The sequence below is a fragment of the Sinocyclocheilus rhinocerous genome, unplaced genomic scaffold (assembly GCF_001515625.1).
Source record: "Sinocyclocheilus rhinocerous isolate Xijiao unplaced genomic scaffold, SAMN03320098_v1.1 scaffold1312, whole genome shotgun sequence".
Lineage (NCBI taxonomy): Eukaryota > Metazoa > Chordata > Actinopteri > Cypriniformes > Cyprinidae > Sinocyclocheilus > Sinocyclocheilus rhinocerous.
In genome coordinates this window covers 124,330-145,039 of record NW_015639805.1, presented here as the reverse complement: position 1 = coordinate 145,039, position 20,710 = coordinate 124,330, and the positions used below count along the sequence as shown (strand labels likewise).

Below are 20,710 nucleotides of genomic sequence, written 5' to 3'. Positions count from 1 at the left end.
TGATCAATGGTAGAATACACTGAAAGTGTCTAATTATTAATTTCCACATTACCTGGTCCAAAATACCATTGACAGTGGCAAAATTTATTTGAATTATGTGGAAATGTGCCCTAATTATATTTATGCCAAAATGAGCAGCTCTATTAAGCTGACTAGCATTTAAACACACTGAAAATGATCCCTTTGTTTTTATCTCGCAAACAAAAATCTACCACACACAAACGTTCACCTAAATAATGTGAAAATTAGTGAAGCAAACACATATCTAAATAAATCAATCAATCAAACAAAAATTAATAAAAGTGAAAGGAAATAAAGTAACATAATACTAGCATTCTAGCAGTAATATACAAAGACTGAAAATGCAACAGCACTTTTGCCTTTGCTTATCTGCTGGAGAGAAAACATACAACAGATAAGAAGAACAAAAGACAAACTAAACACCTTTTAAGAACATTCACTTAAATCCATGGCAACTCAGTGCAACAGTAAAGTAATATAGCAACACAGCCCTGACATTATACGATATGCAATTTCTACTAGTACATATAGATGTGTGTGCTACTGAATGCATAAATCAATCAAAATAATGTTTGCCTACAACAGAGCTGCATTAAAACCACAAATGGCTTTTCACTTTGAATATCTTGGTGCATCATACTATTTGCTATGCCTGTCTCATTCTTTATGCATACTAAAATACGAAATACAGCAAGATACAATTTTGTCATGTAAAATCTGCAAAATACAGACTCTGGAACATTTCATTCACTTTCGGATTTCAGTATATAAAAATAACTGGAATTTTAGGAGAGCTGAAGAGGCATGCTGGCTCATCGACTCCTTGTGGAGAGTTAATTAAACAGAGAAAATGTCACATGTTTGTGCAAAATCATGTGACACTGGATCAGTAGCTATGGAAACCATGTGCTATACCTGCAGTCAGGTTCTCTAAACTAAGATGGCAATTACCTGCAAAAAACTCACTCGTCTATGTTTTTTTTTCCATCAATGTTTCTCTTTGCTTTTGCAACACTGTTATCTACTCCCAAGCATCAACTTAAGACAAGTTACACATGCAGGCAATCAGGAATTGCAAAGCGACCCATGGATGATAAACTGGTATAACTCAAGAGAGAGTCAGTTATTCTGCTTATCTTATTTTGACACCCTTGTTCTGTGAGTCTGCATGCTGCATATATTTTTTGACAGACACCAACTGCATATTTTAGCAGTCTCTCCCAAATAAGTACACGGTCGAGTATGTCTCTCTGAGGTGGTGTTAGATTGGACAGTGAGGCTGAGAGAAGATGAGTTATAGTGTGGTTAAACCACAGTGTTAGACATGGTGTGAGTTGAGGCAGAAGTGTTATATGTGATGCATACCTTAGTCCTTCTGCAACTCCTGTCTCGATCGTACACTCACACTTGTCCAACTAGCAACAACTGGACGTGAGTTTTCAAAAGCCAAACATTTTTATGGCACATTTTGTTTACACAGTCTTATGCTTCACTTATGCAGTCTCGCCTTTTCACCTTGTCTTTTCCACACTCTCTCTCTCTGTCATTCACTGTAGGTAAGGGCATTCAGGGGTGAGTGATCCCACATAAGCACAGTGAGAAGCACACTAATGTGGCTTTTTAAAATCACTGAAGCACAAGCAAAGGTAACACCATTCTGCACGTATGTGTTTTGCCCAAATCTTCAAGGCATGCGTTTGCGGTCTACCTAAAAGCATGGAAGACAAAGGCACAGAACAAACAGAGGCATAGGGGATGCTGAAAGGAGAAAGCAGAGGGTAAACACACTACCACTCACAACAGCAACTTTTAAGCATGGAGCACATTCACCTCAGTGAGACATTGAGACAGGAAGGTAGGAAAAAAAGAGGTATACGAGAAGAAGAAAAAAAAAAAGAGGTGCCAGGCAAAGTGAGGCGTCTGTGACACTGAGTGCTTGAGGAAGGTTTCACTTGGGGCAGCTAAAATCATTTCAGAGTAATTTCACCCAGCCCTACAGCTGTCCGGAAGATGCTACACATTACTATTCTTAAGCCTCTACTGCAGACATTATAAGGGCAAAAATTCAGTTCCAGTGTTTGAGTTCCAATATTTCATCCCCTTTTCCTGCACAAAACAGATCTTATTACCAAAATCAAAAACAAATTATTAAAAATAACAATGTTTCTCCTAGGCAACAAACATTAAGCAATTTTCATTACATACAAATAATTTGACTTTTAAAATTAGTTTACTGGGTGCAAAAAAAAAAAAGAATCCATTAAAATCATTTAATAGGTGAAAAATTTTTTTATATATATGTGTGTGTGTGTGTGTGTGTTTTCATGAGTGCAGTGATCCAAAGTCAAAAAGTGCATTAAATAAATATAATTGATAATGGTCATCAACACGTATTAACCATTTTATTGCCAAACTGAAGAAAATGTTTGTTACAGACATAATGCAATAGAAGGTTAAAATAAACAGCTTCTTCGTGACTGCAAGATTAATTGGAATTTGAATTGGCAATGACTCCTTCAGAGCTCACAGCTTTGCATACCACTTCTCACATCTTTCATGTACTGTACTATATTACAAGTGAAAGAGGTAATTGTCTGTAGGTATAGAGCACAATGTGATGAAAGCCAGGGCTTTTAATTAATCTTGCAATTCACTGGGCCTTTGGTTTCAGTTCAAACACGTGTCTTCGCTGTCACTACCAGACACTGTGACCTTGCTACATACAGAAGACACACTCTCTATAGTACACACATAGAAGATTCAAATTAGTATGCCAGAATTTTTAATTGTGAAAATATTACATCTTTCTTAAAATAGAAAATGATTCTAACTATATGGCAAGCAAAGGCACAATAAGATGATGATCAATTATAGAAAATTGCTGTGCCAATCTATTTCACTTTCTCTCATACTGACCCACGCCACGTCCCATTCTCATTTTCACAATCATTTAATGCAATAGAAGGTTAAAATAAACAGCTTCTTCGTGACTGCAAGATTAATTGGAATTTGAATTGGCAATGACTCCTTCAGAGCTCACAGCTTTGCATACCACTTCTCACATCTTTCATGTACTGTACTATATTACAAGTGAAAGAGGTAATTGTCTGTAGGTATAGAGCACAATGTGATGAAAGCCAGGGCTTTTAATTAATCTTGCAATTCACTGGGCCTTTGGTTTCAGTTCAAACACGTGTCTTCGCTGTCACTACCAGACACTGTGACCTTGCTACATACAGAAGACACACTCTCTATAGTACACACATAGAAGATTCAAATCAGTATGCCAGAATTTTTAATTGTGAAAATATTACATCTTTCTTAAAATAGAAAATGATTCTAACTATACGGCAAGCAAAGGCACAATAAGATGATGATCAATTATAGAAAATTGCTGTGCCAATCTATTTCACTTTCTCTCATACTGACCCACGCCACGTCCCATTCTCATTTTCACAATCATTTAATCCAGACAGTCAAGTGAAATGACCAGACATTCATTTACCAAAGCAAAAGCAATGGCACACAGTCTAAACAATGTCCTTGGCAGATCTATTCTTCACTGCAATCAGCTACATATTTTCAGGTATTGATCACTTCATTGATCATACTGTGTCTAAATGTTCCTTCAAACATCCAAAGCAAATAAGAACAAAAAGAAAATAACTTTTCAAAACAACAGGTTGTGTGGAAGAGAAGAATATTTTATATAGAGATGCATTGTTTTTTTTTCTCATTCAAGAATAAAAGGCCAGAAATGCATAGAAGGTCAAGATTGAAGAGCTTGTTGATCAATACATACAGTACAACATGACCTTTGAATTTAACTTGGCTACTTTTTTGCATGCAAACTAAGTAAATATTAAATCTGCCACACATTCAAAATGAAACGCAAGCATAATGATGGAACAACAACCTGTTGACTTCACTGCACAGTCACTGCAACTAAATGAAAATAAGAGTGAGACAACCAGCCAGCTCCAATATCTATATTACTGGACATGCACTAAATTACAATAAAGTACCACTAACCAACACGATTACACTCAAACTTATATCAATGGATGCATGACACCTTAGATAAGAGAGGAAAGCATTCAGATGATTAGATTATTCCTGTTTATGTTTAAATTGCATAAAACTATATACAGTAAATAGAGTACTTGAAGAAATCATACACAAATAATTTAAACAATATATTTAAATGTGCAACAAAATACAGAAAATAAAGCAAAACCTTTTCTAAAATGTTGTAAAAGCTTGCAATAAGATACATTCTCTAAATACTAACAGAAAATATTATCTAAAAATATTAAGTATTTAAAGAAAAAAAACAACAACATAAAACTTACCACATTGAAGGTGCACAGATCAGTTAAACCACACGTGTATGTGAAAGATATCGTGAGAATTTTCCAACAGAGTGGAATTATAAAAAGAGCTCCACATTGTGATTCCAATGTCCATAAAAAAGGACTGGTCAAGTCCAAAGGTAAAATAAATGTCAAAAATACAGTGAAAATGGCAGATTTAGCTTTTATCCAAAGCTCCGGGGAGCTTCCACGATAATCCAATAAGTTAACCTTAAAAAAAATCACTGCCAGTTCCTTATGTTCTCTATTATATTTATAGTTAAAAAAGTATATATAGTCCTGGCAAGCTCTTCAATGCCATCTTCTCATTTCAATTATTGACAAACTATAATTCATGCAAATATACGAGTAATTCTTATTCCTGCTCCTTCACACACATCTGTGTCAGTGTTCCACTCCTCTATCTCTGATTCTCCAGTCTCTTCCTCCTACACTCCTCTGGCTTGTTGCTAAGAACACATCCACCCTCAGCTGTGTGTGAGTGTTCACACACTTTCACCCATTCTCCTTCTCCCTCTCTCTCTCCCTCTCCCTCACACTTCTGCCTTATTCACTCTTCACTTCTCCATCCATCCGTTTCTCTCTCTTTTCCTCCCCCTTGCGGAGGCTTGCACACACTCCACATCTCTCCTACAACTCTTCTTCCTCTCACTATGACATCATCTCGTCGCTGTGTCCAAAGTGCTAGATGAGTTGCATCATGTATGCAGCAAGTTTTTTTCCATGTCATTTTAGCCAGAAAAATTGCTTCAGGGATTAGTTCATCCACAAACAAAACTGTAATTATTTATCCACCTTCATGTCGTTCCAAACCTGCATGATTTTTTTCTTCAGTGGAACACGAGAACATTAATCCTTTTTGCCCATAAAATTAAAGTCAGTGGGTTGTAATGTTGTTTCTGACCCGGTTTCTTTCAAAGTTTCACTGAACAGACAAAAAAAAAAGAAAAAAATTCCACGGAATAAATAAAGTAATATAGGTTTGAAACAACATGAGGTTCAGTAAATGATGAGAATTGTCATTTTTGAGTGAACTAATGGATACATGAGTACAAGTAAAAAAAAACACACACACACACACACAACAACAGCAGAGAATTTGGCAATTCAATGGTTTTATATCTGCTAACAATTCATGAGGGGACTAATTAAAAATCTACCAATTTTGTTTAATCAAGGCTGTACGCTAGAGGTCTTCTCGGGTCCTAAAATCTGTACCCGACACGAACAGACCCGAATCCGACGTGCATAAATTAATTGTTTTTAAAGAAAAACCCGACCCGAGACAGACTTGATGATATTAGACCCGAGTCCGACATGACCCGACGGCATTTATTTTCGAACCCGAACGCAAACGGCATTGACGTGTGTACAGCCTGCAGCCCCGCAGTCAGTCAGGAAAAATCCCAGTGTCCTGCTGACTGATTTGGCCGGTTCATCTATAAGATGATGTCTGTGTGCGAGGATTACGAACATATGCTCCTTTTCTATGTGCGTTCCTCTCATAACACGAAAGTGAAAGTAACCTACGCATTCGGGATAGTTTAAAAGATTTCGGTCTAATCGGGGTCCATTTGGGAAAAGCATGTTTATTTTAAATTAGGGTCGGACCTCGGATCCAAGTGGACCCGTGAAGACCTCTAATGTATGCCACAATGAGGAAAACTGTAAAAGTGAGAGCTTCATGTAAAGTTACATGTAGTTACACTACATATAAAGTTTCAGATTTTTTTCCTTTATAGTTAAAAAAGGGTACATGGTACATATCTTGTGCACATTTAGCAATAACAAATATCAATTGGTAAATCATTTAAATAATGAAAATTATTTTAAATAATTTTTAAGCCATTTTGGAAGATTCCTGAGGCCCCCTAGTGGACCTCGGGCCTCTAATTGAGAACTACTATATTCTTTATCACAAAATAGTAAATGATCAGGACCCCAACATGAGGCAGAGGAATATTTAATGTCCCTGAATGTGTCTATTTAATTGATATTGGGTGATTGTATGCACACTATCCCTTATATTTGATTTGTATCATTTATATAAGATTATTTTTAGAAAAATAAGGATTCAAATCTTTACACAATTGATTAATCACAGATCATACTGTATATATAATTTATTATTCACGTTGAATCAATGAAAGCAGTTGAATCTTCTGTTTATTCAGCTGCAGCGATTTTCTGGGTTTCTTCTGCGAGGCGTATTTGGAGTTTCAGCGCGAGAGCACCCTCTGGCCTTTGGATGGAGATTTACTGCTGATCACAGAACCGTGCTTCACTGAAAGATACGCATGACAATCGCAGCTTCTGTCGAATTGCGATCTCGATTCCATTTCGATTTATCGTGCAGCCCTAATATATAACATATAATTTTTTTTCTCTCCACAATGCTCTGTACTGCCTGATCGATGCTCCATCAACCGAATACACAAGCTACTGGATGGCATACCATTCACCATTTCACATCCGCACTCCCTCTAGGCATTTTCTCTTTGATCTTCTGATTAGGGAGACAACATTGGAGAAGTAAAGACTGTCACAGTGTGATCACAGGTTCTGTGGACGCTGTAGGGAAATCAGCAGGAAAAGGAAACTGAGGTGCGATTGGGACGGGTGAATTTCTTTGGTGACTTTCAGCCAATGTCATCCTACATGCCTTTGATTCCTTCCAGTTAGTATTCTGTGCATACTCACTACTCAGAGTCAGAAACTCTTCCTTATCCAATTCATTCGCTCCATTCTCTCTCTCTCTCTCCCTTCCGCTCAGCCTCTATCTCCCCCTCTCTATCGCTCTGATTTTCTTTGACACATCTTCTCCCTTCCGCCTCTCTAGGGTTTTCCAGCTCTGAGGATGACTATTGTAATGGGCATAGTGATTTGAAGTCTGAAGGATATTAATGTCCGTCCGGTCTGGAATATATATAAATATATTCTGTCCTCAATTTCACAAAGAAAAAAAAAAACTGGCCTACATAAACAGACCCGTGTTCTATATGGCTCTTTTTGTGCCTTTATGTTTGGTATATAAGTAAAAGTTTAAAAGAACTACAGTGCAGTGCATCAATCAGGTCATTCTTCTGTTAAACTTGTATTAAAACGATGCTTAGCCAAATGTCATCACAGGGACAGATGACGCACAATCTTCCTTCCTTCTTGAACAATGCATTAGAAGTAAATTCATAGGCACAAAAAGCCTTTAACAAAAACTAAATATCTGGAATAAAAACAATCAGAATAATGTCCAAATAATCATTCTTGTGGTTTGTGACGAGTTTCGTTTTGTGTTTGTTTATTTTATATAAAAAAAAAATAATAATAAAATTTAAAAAAATTTAAAAAAAAAGTCCAGGCCTGGTCCTCTCTCGTCCAACACTGTTGTCACTCCTTTTATCCTTCCGGAGCTCCTCCGTGGGACTCGAGACCGGTGAGTGGCGCAGGTGTCGCGCATTAGCAATTACTCCACCGGCCTCGCTCCGTTCCCACGGCTCTCGGCCCCGCCTCACTCGTCACATGGTTATTGAATAAGCCACTAGAACAAAGTCATTTATCATGTAAGAAAAAAACCCAACAGCTTCAGCTCAAAAGGTGAATGCGTGTACTGTATGTGCGCTGTTACTAGATGCCTCGCCATTTCTGAAGTGTGTTAGGAAGAAATGTGAAATTTACACTATAAGAGCTAACAAACGGACAGACACGTTGTGCAAATAAGACTTTATCATTCCACTGTTCAAATTCAGTTTTAATCCTGTAAGACAAATTTGATCCCATCATCTTTCCCATCTCCTGTCCTCTTATATTGTCATGAACATAAAAAGAACACTCATTTTAAATGTGTTCAAGTCAAAAATGCCTTAAGTCAACAAAGACTGCTACTTTTCACACAATGTTATACTCAAGTGTGATGTGAAAAAAAAAACAATAAAAGCTATAATTAGCTCCTATATTAACCTAGTCATGTGTTGCTTGTGAGAAACAGTATGTAAATACACAAAGAATATGTGGTGTTTAAATGGTCTTAAAATCCCAGATTATTCTAATAAAATTACCTCAGGTTTCAAAATTAATCTCAGGAATGTGCCACACAAGTGTAGGGTACCAGAGTCAATCAGACAATTTAAGATTCGATCAGATTGGTGTTAAAACCACCCAAAGAGCCAAATTCCACAAAGAGGCCCAGGATAACAAGACAACGTCATAAATCTGTCCACAATACCCTGGCGCCACGAGTCTGAAGCAAGTCCACCAACTAGCAGCTTTGAGCATTCTCACAGCATTAAAACAAAACAACACTTATTGATAATTCCAACTCAGGAAGGAGTTTGTCAAATTTGGGGCAAGTAACCAAGCTTAATGGTCAAAGAGATGCACAGCATGACCATCACATGCAAATCCGTGATAGAAATCACGAGTTAATCGTCCTCGGATGGACTTCCCCCACCTAGAAGACAAGAAACAGACTGAGATTCCTTCTAAACCCTTTTGACCTTGCGCCACGAGTCTGAAGCAAGTCCACCAACTAGCAGCTTTGAGCATTCTCACAGCATTAAAACAAAAGAACACTTATTGATAATTCGAACTCAGGAAGGAGTTTGTCAAATTTGGGGCAAGTAACCAAGCTTAATGGTCAAAGAGATGCACAGCATGACCATCACATGCAAATCCGTGATAGAAATCACGAGCTAATCGTCCTCGGATGGACTTCCCCCACCTAGAAGACAAGAACCAGACTGAGATTCCTTCTAAACCCTTTTGACCTTTGTTCTTCACAGAACTTGTCCCCACGTTCACAGAATGGCACAGAAACTGCCTTCACGTGTATATATGCACCTAAATGATGCTAAAAGGACTTATGAGCAACTGATCATTTCTATGCATAACTTCATATTATGTATGTAACCCACACATTTGACTATCATGTCCTAATTATTCATTGTGTATGTCTTTTGAGGAGATACGCCATCTAGTATCGTCACTGTTCTTACTGGCTTCTACTTTAATTTCTTTTCTTTTCTGTTGAGAGTTTCACATTCTGAGTTAAGTTTTGCCACAAAGCCGTGTCTCCGAGTCCAACTCCGACTGTGAACGCATCAAAACTTCAACCAGCCCACAACTCCGCATCTTCATCCAACGCCCAACCATTGGCTTCCCAAGATGTCACTTCAAACGACAACCGGACTTCCAAGCCAATCAACAAACTTGGGAAACCCCTTTCTGCAAAGAAGACAACAAGACAACAAGGGAACCCCCTAAACAAGCAACGCAAGTACCTCCAGATTCTAGCTGAACTGGTGCATTTAATATAAATTTTAGCCACATGGAACTCAATGCGAGGGTTACTTAAATGATTGATGGTTGTTCAGGTCTATGCAATTGCACATATTGCTATAAACTTGGGATTTCACATTTTCACTCTCTTTAACTCCTTTCCTCACTTTCTATCTTCCTGTAACTTGTGTGTATGTAAGAGTGCGTATGTCTGTGTGTTAGATTAGTTTATATTGTCTTAGATTTATCCAATAAAGTCTTATTTATATTGAAAAGAGAAGTATCTTGTGTTTTGTGCTTACAAGTTAATGTCTTAAGCTGCCGATCTTGTTACAGTGATTCTGTCCAAATTCCCTATAACACATAATTAAATAATTCCCTTTGCGCTAAATTGACCTGTTTCCCTTACACAAGATCACATGGAAAAATGTGATCTGGTCATCTAAATTTCTTCCTTTAAATGACCATATGTACACTATGCTAACAGCCTCATGGGAGGGCCATTCATGAGGGAGTTCAGTTGCTAACTCCTTGTGAAACAACCCTTCAAGAATTTCTTTCCCATAGTTTAAGTGAGCAACAATGCCATTTAGAATTAGCCAATCAAAATTTACTACAGTTTTATTTTGTCCTTGCACAAGTTCCTTAACCACAGCGGCAAGACTGTCCCTGCAATTAGTTTATGGCAGTTTGCTTCAGAATCACCTATTAAATGTGTACACATAGGTTTTTTCAAATTCAAAATGCTAAGCAGCATTAGGGACACCATTCATGCTTTACAGCTGTTAAATATAAGTGCACTTATTCATTCATTACTCTCGACAACACTTGATCACTGCAAGCAGTGTGATTTTAAGTCATCGCTTTGAATCTTTGCATTAAAACTAAAAAGCTGGATACTAATGGTTACCACAACAACAGTGATATTTTAATTAGCATAAAAGCTTACGTCCGGCTAATTTTATTGCCAGTCTCTTTTGTTCCACCAGGTCACCTCAAAGAAAATAAATAGACTCCTACTTTCCATAATAAATTCAGTATGAAAATTTAGGGAAATGTGTTGATAGCATAATGACAGCATAATATCAAATTATCTAAAAAGCAAAATTTAAATTCACTTCCCTAATCTTGGATGAAATTACCATGAATAAAACACTAGGGATAAGCTTTGTTAATAACGGGTTCAACTCATTCTTAAGACAACTGACAGCAATTTGAACTAGCACTTAATGTCCTTAAAAAAGAGAAATGTAGTATGATCAACGGTTTTGTCTGGATCGAGTCAAACTACAAGAAATATGCATATAAAAGGCGCCCAAGGGCGGCTCCACATGCAACAATCAAGGTTGTGTTTCCATAGTAATGTCACTTAGTTGCCATGGCAAATTATTTCTCGAAAGAAATATTCAGCACTTTGGATTATGTATAGATATTTATAATCATAGTCTGTCTTGCTTGTTCCTTTTGACACTTGTCTCTAGTACTTAACTTAAAACGAACATAATGCAAACATACAGTACACATAACATGCTAAAGGAAAACCCTCTACACTTATATCCATTAAAAAAGAAATTGAACGAATACTCCAACCATTAAGTGCTCAAGGTACCGTTTAAGCTGTCAGCAGAAAAATACTGATCATTTGGAGATGAATTTTCTGCCCAACACTTTCCCTGTCACTGCCTTTGTCTCAACAGAGCAATCACCCATCACCACGGTCCCTCCTGCTAGCAGCTGCATGCATCAGAGGACACAGCTGCTGAGGCAGATTGCAAATATCAACGAGAACATAAAAAAACAACAGCATCAACAAAAAACATCCTTCTTTGCTTTTACCATCATTTTGATTGGTGGATCATCTAAGCATTGCGATACGAAGTTTTCCAGCATCTGAGGAATCCAAGGAACAAGACTTTTTTTTTGGTACAATTACGTTATCACTTAGTTTGTGTTAGATCAAGTGAAAAAAATAAATAAAAATACCTTTTGAAGAAAATCCTACAATCAAAAATCCATGCGAGCACCCTGATTTTTAATTTTTTTTTAAATTTTTTAGCATTTATTATGATAGGACAGATCAGAGCTGACAGGAAGCAAAGTGGGGGAGAGAGAAGGGGCGGGATCGGGAAAGGTCCTCGAGTCGGGATTCTAACTCGGGACGCTCACTGTATTGTCGGCACGCTGCCCACAAGGCTATCGGTGCTGACTAGCACCCTGAAACCTTTTTTTTTTTTACTCTGAGGCAGAAAAAGGCTTTCATTTACATTATCTACAAATTTTTATGCATGTATGGAATTTACATGTTTATTGTACACTTCTTATGGCATTTATTTTGATTGTTTCTTTAACCTATTATTTCTCTCCCATTATCTGATTTCTCTAGTGACACTGCTATTGTTTAAAAAAATAAACAAATACAGTGATGGGCTCCAGTTGCTAGCATGTTTTGATGTACCAAGAGAGTCATCTCTGTCACTGCCATTTCTCCTCTCTTCTTATACCTACTGAATCTGCCCTCTCCACCTTTTGTCTCTAAAGACCACTCTATGACACAATGCTAATTCTATATGACAACCTCTGCACTGACAATGTTATTTGTTAATAAAGAGAGAGAGAGAGAGAGAGAGAGAGAGAAAATTGAGGCATTTCTCAGAATGTCACACTGGTGGAACCCATTGGAGATTCTTTAAATGACCTTTTGAAGGTGTCTCAAATATCCTATTTTGTATAATGGGTTAGGGAACTACTGACAGTCCTTACATTGCACCAAAAACCTCAAGTAGTATTGAATCATTTAATCGTCTTCATTTTAAAAAAGCCTTCCCTGCAGGATTAACAATCATCTAGTACTGTGGGATGATTTAAGTCACAGCGACAAGCACCCTACAGCCTTTCCAGCAGAGCACGTCAAGCAATATAAAAAAATAAAAACTCTCAAATTCAAATTAGACCACAGCTAAACAATAACAGAGCATACTGGGTGGCACACATTTTTTTCAATTACCAAAGCAACCAGAGTAGGACTCAGGGAAAAGCTTAAGAAAGTAAGCAGACACTTACAATGACAGATACATTCAGTGGCTGTTTACAATCAATCTGAATCTCTCTTAGCACACACACATACATAAACACACAAGGCATCAAAAAAACAAAACAAATACACAACACAAACATGATAACTCAACAGCAAAGAGCTGTAAAAAATTCTAAACTTATTTTACAAACAAAACAGTGTACATTACAAAAACTAGTCATTTTCAAAAATAAAACTCTACATATTTCTTCATCTTACCCTATAAATACAGGCCATTCAAATAGAATAAACATTAGAAATAACTGATTGTCATGATTTTCATTCCCAACAGCAGCCTGTGACTTTGAATTTGTCATGTGAATCTCAATCAACCAAACAACAGAAGGGAAAAGAACCAGGAATTGTTGAGTTTAGATAAATATCAAGAGAGCAAGCAAGTGAAAGGGTGAGGAAGAGGAGGACAACAAACAATAATCATTTATTTTTTAACTGTTTGAAAAGGTGAGAGATGTTTTGTTCTCTCCCTCCTACCTCATGCAGCTTCACTCTGACTTTATTGATGGCCTTCAACCAGCGCAGGCGGGAAGGAGAGAAAGGAGGTGGTCCATCCTCAAAGAAACTGAAAAAAACACAATTAAATGACATAAAACCATGTGGCTGAAATCACTCGCTGTAACTACGCTTTTGATTCATTTCCTGGAAGAGTATATTATACATTTACATATAATTTGTCACCTTATAAGCATATAGATGGTCTCAAAGCTAAGAGACATGAACTTAAGGGCAAGAAAACTCAAATTTAGATATTGTATTTACATAAATGCAGATCAGAAACAAACGTTTAAAACATGATTCTGATATAATTTATCACCTTTATTTGACCCTCTATCTCTAACAAAAAAAATTAAATTAAATAAATATAATTGTTTAAATGTTTAATTATTACAAAGTTTGATTACAGTTCATCAATCAAGGTCAAACAATACACCTTTACCATTGTACTTCCCATTTATTTAAATACTAGCTTAGCTTTTAGGTTTCATATGATTGTATCCCCTTTCCTAGTCTTTTCTAGATTTATTCACCCATCCTCTATTCACATCTATTCGATGTGCAACACTTACCTGTGCTGCCTCTCTGGCTTTCTCCCTTGATTAGCAACAGGCTTGGGCACACTCCCTCCCTGTACTTCTTTCTCCACATTTGCTAATATCTCTCTTTCCCCTTTTTCGGTGTCATCTGAGGCTGGAAGAGGCTGAGCAACAACAGAAGGCCTGATCTGAGCATCTGAATAGCTTTGTTCTTCTGGCTCAGAGCTGAACTGGGAACTTGCTTGGCTAAGGTTTCCAGAAGACCCTAATCGAGAACTGTCCACCGGGCTGGCGAAGGAACACACAAAGATGCAATTATCAAACGAATTCTAGAATAACTGCACAGGTTTAAGACTGACTGGCTCAATGTGGTATTTTTTAAGGAACTGAATAAACAAGCGGGAGTCACTTCCAAAACAGATTGAACTTAGTCTCAAACTAAATAAAATCCGTTTGGGTAAGAAGTCAATTAGGTCATTAGAGTAATGCAGTATGAAGAATCTTAGGGAAAAAGTTGAATAAACATACTGGGGAAAGTGCTAATTTTAATTTATTAGAACACTAGATAAGTAGCAGTGATTTCTAATGTTTAAAATGTAAGTTCAGTTTAAAGGATTAATGGATTAAGTGGTTATTTAAATGATTCTTAATTAAAGGAGCAAGCAATGTTCTTGTAATGTTATTTGGTTTATGTATTGTCTTGACAGACTGTAAGAAACCAAAATAAAATGATCAATAACAGGAATAAATAATAAAATGAATAATAATTAATAACAAATTAATATATATTTGAAAGATGGAGGGTAATGTTCACAACAAACCATAATAAATGGCCTTAGAATAGCCATTTATTATGATTTTACTAGCCTTTTATCAAAGGTTTGCTGTTGAAGGCTCTCTGATGGCTTTTCTGCACTGGAATCTGTATCAGGAGGGTCCTTGTTCTTGTCTATGCAATCTTGGGAAATTTGGGATTTGTCCACATGTTCTACTTCCAGACAGGAAGCCCCTTGTTTAAATGCTGTCGGACTCTCTGGTCTTGTGTCAAAGTTTGGCTGCTTATGTGAAGAGTTGTCACTTGGTCCTTCTGCATCACTGGAATCTGCACTTCCTGTGACCTCTGATTCAGGTGACAATTTATCAGCCTCTGGTTCATCATTTTCTTCAGGATTCAAGTCTGGGTGTTTAGACTGGTTGGCAGGAGGGGTCTGAGGGGGTGAACTTTGCCATGGGAAGCCAATTTTCCTTCCAAACATTGAAGACATTGTCTCTTCCGTTGCAGAAGTCGACTTCTCTTCTTGGAAGAGACCCGCAGACAAACCTTTAAAACCGGAAAGCAGACCACTGCTCTCTGCTTGTGGCCGTGAAGGGTTGGTGCTGACTGAAGGGGCAGGAGTGGAAGAGCCAAAAAAAGAGCTGAAAGGTTTGGCTGTCTCTGCTGCACCAGACATCAAACCACCGAGAGAGGATGTTGACAAACCAGGTAAAGCAAAGATACCTTTCAAAGGTGGTGAGGTTGGTAGTTTATCTTCAACTACTGCTTTGGGTGTTGATGGTGGGGTTTCTTTGTCTCCTGGTGGTACCTTTGAGGGTAATCCCGATTCAGATGTCTGTGTGTGAATAGTTTCAGACGTCTCAGTGATTTCCTTGCTTTCATATTTTGTTTCATCTGGAGATTTGACCTCTTGCTCTTCAACAAGCTTTAATGATTCTGAATCACCTTGCTTCAGTTGTTCTTTATTTACTAATTCAGTGCTTGCCACAGTTGACTCAGGTTCAGAGACTGCACTTGACTTACTAGCAGTGAGGCTCATTTGCTCTTTAGAGTCTTGTGTTCCATCATGACCTTTCTCTGACAGCTTGGTTTCATCTGATTTTGCTGCTTCTGTACCTTTAAACAATCCGAACAGATCATCTGTGAGGGAGTCCGTTGGCAGGCTGGTTGGAAGATTAAAAAATGAGCTCTTCTGCTGTTGTGGTTGTGCTGGTTCAGAAGGTGGTGATGACTTGAAGAAAGAGGTCTGTGGCACTGAGAAGAAACTAGAAGTCGCTGGCTTGCTAGGAGCACTTGGGCCAGAAAACATTGACATAAACCCAGAAAATGCAGCAGGCTCTGGGGGTCTTTGAGATCCAGGCATTCTTGGTCTTGGTTGATTAGAAATGGCAGGTCTAGGTCCTCTTGGTTCAGGCATTCCAGGTCTGGGCTGACAAAAAGGTCCTGCCATTCTTGGTCTTGGCTGAGCAGGAAAACCCACTTTTCCTGGCTGAGGTACAACAGTGTCTCGTTTGGGCTGTTGATGCTGCTGAACAGAAGAAATCAACTGAGGATCTAAAGATGGTTGCGTAGTTGCCACTATTAATGTTTTGTCACATTCTTGTGACTTTGTGATTTCATCTGGTTTTTCCTTAAGGTCTGCTTGCTGGCTGTCAGAAATTGTCAATACAATGTCTTTTTCAGATTCAACTGAAATTTTGTCTGCTATTTGTACATCATCAACTTTCCCTGTTCCTTCAGTGAGAGCTTTCTCATTTTCTGAGGGTTTCTCAGAATCCTGAGGTTTGTTAGTTTCCTGAGAGTTTTCCAGTTCCACACATTCTTCTGATTCCAGGTTTTTCTGCACTGGGTCTTGTGATTCAGATGATTTTTCAGGCTCTACAGTTTTCTCAGATTCTAACGAGACCTCTGATGGTTTCTCAAGCTCAAAAGGCTCTAAAACTCTCTCTTGCTCTGATGATTTTTCAAGCACATGTTGGTTTAAACCTTTGTCAGAATCTGGACCAGTGGCTACAGTTTCTTTGTCATTTTCCACATCCACTTCCTCATTTTTAAGTTGCTCATTATTGGTTTGTTCCTCATATATTTTGTCAACCACAGAAATTTCTTCATTTTTAGACTGCTCCTCGGCCAGAGGTACAATCTCTTCCGTCTCGTTTATTGGTGTCACATAATCAGTTTTCTCTGAACTAGTGGCTATAGTTTCTTTGTCATTTTTCATGTCCAGCTCCTCATTAAGTTTCTCATTAATGGTTTGTTCCTCATGTACTTTGTCAACCGTTGAAGTTTCTTCCTTTTCAGTTTGTTTCTCTGTCAGAGGTGCAACCTCTTCAGTCTCTTTTATTAGTGTCACCATTTCAGACTTTGCATCATCATTTATGGCAGAGTGCATTTCATCAGTCCTCCCTATATCATTCGTAGACTCTTCCTTCTTTTCATCACTCAGTTTCTCATCCTTCTTGCCAGGAGGTTCAAAGGTGATCTCTGCAGGAACCTCTTCTTTAGCCCCAACTGATGTATTTTCATCTGTAATTGCATCAGTTAAAGGTGGGGGTGTTATATTGTGAGAGTGAGAGAATGTGAGAGAATCCGCCCTTACAGTGGATGCATCTGCAGGTTTTGAATCAGATTTCTTATCCACAAAAGACATGAGGCTGAATCCAGTAGATTTTGTTTTATCTGATGAGAACACAGAAGGTACTTTAAAGAGACTTTCTGGTTCAGAGCTTGCCATGGGACTTGGCCCACCAAACATGGAAAACAATCCTTTTCCTGTTGATTCCTTATTGGTAGATTCGGCTGCAGCAGCATCAGTTGGTGCTTGGGATTGAGAACTACCTCCACCAAACATGGAAAATAAACCAGGGCCATTGTTTTCCTTGACCCCAGAACCAGGCAAAATACCTCCAAGTATTGAGGATCCAGATCCAGGTGTTTTGGCAGCAGTTCCCCCTGTTGGTGCTGTCGGCTGAGAAGTCCCACCGAACACAGAAAATAGTCCTTTGCCCAGTGGTTCTTTGGAAGTGGGCCCTCTTGGAGTTGGACCCCTTGGTGCAGGTCCTGATGTAGTTCTTGGAACATGTCCTGGTGGTCCAGGTCCTGGAGCCATCCTTGGAGTAGGCATGTGTGGTAGTCTTGGTCCTACAGGCAGATCCTTTGGGCCAGACATAGGTGAACCTTGCTGGTCAGGTTGTGGCTGAGCAACAGATCCACCAAATATAGAAAATAAGCCCTTTCCAGGTGGCTCTTTAGGTGCAGATGGTGTTTGGGTTGCTTGAGGAGCAGAACTTCCAAACATTGAGAATAATCCTGTACCTGGTATTTCTTTAGAGGATGATGACCCAGGGAGTATCCCTCCTAGTATGGACTGTCCACTCTGAGGCTGAGTTTGACCGGAAGATGAAGTGCCAAAAAGTGAGAATATGCCTTTGCCAGATTGCTCTTCAACAGCTGTGGAAGAAGAAACTGGTTCAGTGCTGGTGGGTGTTGCCTCTTCATGTGCTTTTGCAGGCCCTGAACTCTGCCCTTTCACTTCCTTTGTACTTGGTTCAGATTTTGATATGAAGGTTTTTAGAGTGTCTACTTTTTCTGCTCCTGATGACACTTCATCAGACATTACTTTAGATGTTTTTAGGGTGTCTTCTAATGGTACATTTTCTGTTCTTGAGGACACTGGTCCAGAAGTGATACTCAGTTCGTCAGACATTACTTTTGAGGTTTTTAGGGTGTCTTCTGATGGTACGTTTTCTGTTCCTGAGGACACTGGTCCAGAAGTTATACTCAGTTTGTCAGACATTACTTTAGAGGTTTTTAGGGTGTCTTCTGATCGTACGTTTTCTGTTCTTGAGGACACTGGTCCAGAAGTGATACTCAGTTCGTCAGACATTACTTTAGAGGTTTTTAGAGTGTCTTCTGATCGTACGTTTTCTGTTTCTGAAGACACTGGTCCAGAAGTAATACTTAGTTTGTCAGACATTACTTTAGAGGTTTTTAGAGTGTCTTCTGATGGTAGCTTTTCTGTTCCTGAGGACACTGGTCCAGAAATGATACTCAATTTGTCAGACATTACTTTAGAGGATACCTCGTGATCTTTTATTTTCTCTTTACACATTGCTGATTCTGTGTTTGCACAATCTTCTAGATTAGACACATGGCCACCCTTCTTGTAATCATCATCAGGATATGTTTTTTCAGAAGAGCTGGCCTCAGGGCAGATACTCTCATTTTGTTCAACAGTGCTTGGTATTAACAGTGCTGAAAATACATCAGAATTGGTGAGTACATCAATAGAGTTATCATGTTTAATCTCTGAAACCTCTGTTAGAGCCTCTAGGGATGCCACCATATTAGAGAGATTCATTTTTATGCTCTGACTGTCAGTTTCTTGAGATTCCACAACCTTGATAGCTAAAATGTCTTGAGAACCATCAGTGCTTTCCATAGGAGTGTTGTCAATGATAGGATCATCTTTCTCTATTGTATCAGGTCCATCTGTCACTGTATCTTCCTCACTAGGACAGTCTTCAGGACTGCTAGCCTCTGAAATCATGATCTGAGGTATAAGCATCTTTCTTGGGCCCAAACCAGAAATGACTAATGATCGACCCTCTAGCTCAGTGGGTGAAACTTGAATGAAAGATGGTGTCTCTTCAATAGACATCATCTTAGACAAAACAAGCTGCTGGGGAGTAACATCTAACTGACTAACACTGTCCACCACAGTATCTTGTGTTGAAACAGACTGAGACACTGCTGCTGTTTGAGGAACAGAGAACTGTGAAGTGGCTTGAACTGACATATGCTGGGCATCACATCCACTGACTGTAGCAGAATGATGTTGAGTTGACATTTCATATGGTTGGCCTGCATCAGTCTGGTTGCAAGACATAACCATAAATGGTATCTCTTTCAATTGTGTTTTAAGAGTTAAGGGAGTAACTGTAGACACACAGGAAGATGTAGCAGGGCTCGTGGATTTATCACTTGTGACTGAAACTTCAGGAAAGGGGATGCTCCCAGAAATATTTTCTTGAGACTGTGTCTCTGCTGGAATAATACAAACATTCATTGGCTGAGAAATTGTGCCACTAAATGTTGGAGCCAAGCTTTGAGCAGATGCCTCAGTCTGAGGAACGGTTGTTTTGTTATGTTGTATGAGTGCACTTTTTGTTAAAGGCTGGTCTGTGGGAAAAACTTGAGCTGGAACTGGTGAAACTTCATTAAGTTCAAAGAGTGGTCTTATTACAGAAGGTGGTGTAGTACTTGCTGGACTTGGAAGATGCACTGTGGGTGGATCAACTAAGGATGGTGATGCATGTGCTTTAACAATAGATGGTATGGTTCCACTGATCACCGACATGCCTGCTGTTTTCGTCACTGTCCGATTTGGAGATGTTGTCATTCCTTGGTTAAACTGAATACAAACATTTTGTGACGGTTTGACAATTGACGGTATCATTTTATCACTTCTTTGTGAGATAGCTGATGCTGGCTGTGAGCTTGCTTCATTGAACAATGACATCAAACCTTTGACTGACATCTTTGTGGTTGGGCTTGAATTTGAGACTTCACAACTATCCATAACACTTGTTGTGACAGCAGGACTTGTTGAAAGTGGTCTTGAACATGCCATGGAAACTTGAGAGTTTGTTGTACTTGTTGGTACAACAATTACTGATTCTAGTACAATGGCAGAAGTCGACACTGGCAGGCTTGCAGCAGTAGACACAATATTAGGTGACAAACCATGGTCAGGTATGGGTACATCTTGAACTGATATAACTGGAGCAACTGAAGTTTGAACAAGTGTATTGTCTAATGCTAAAGGCTTTCCAATAAAAGTAGCTGTCCCACTCTGAGAGGTGCAATCTTCTCCAAAGCTTTCCACTGTTGATTGTTTGATAATACCTTTGGGTCTTGAGACTGTAGTTGAAGCAGCAGCAGCTGAAGTAAAAAATGGTTCAGTCCTTTCATTCTCAGTTAAGGCCAAGGAAATTGACTGGTGTGTTACCACCTGTCTACTGATGATAGATCTTTGAGCTACTTGCTGATAAGTTTTATGCTCTGAGCAATTTATGTGAGGCATAGATTTTGGGGGCAGGTCACTGAAGGTCACTATTTTAGATGAATTACTGATTTGTGTAGA

At 38.6% G+C, this 20,710-nt stretch overlaps 1 protein-coding gene across 7 annotated transcripts in view; it reads right to left on the bottom strand.

Moving 5' to 3' along the window:
• The window catches only part of LOC107752132 (protein unc-13 homolog A-like), a 74,360-nt gene extending 55,814 nt beyond the window's left edge, over positions 1-18,546 (bottom strand). For all 7 annotated transcript variants that reach the window (XM_016568002.1, XM_016568003.1, XM_016568004.1 and 4 more), the window contains exons 1-3: positions 14,658-18,546; positions 13,824-14,078; positions 13,231-13,318 (exon numbers count right to left, since the gene is read on the bottom strand). In XM_016568002.1, coding sequence (XP_016423488.1) covers positions 13,231-13,318; positions 13,824-14,078; positions 14,658-18,541 — 4,227 coding nt within the window. In that variant the 5' untranslated portion in view covers positions 18,542-18,546. The remainder of the gene's footprint in view (positions 1-13,230; positions 13,319-13,823; positions 14,079-14,657) is intronic.
• Between the last annotated feature and the right edge of the window lie 2,164 nt (positions 18,547-20,710).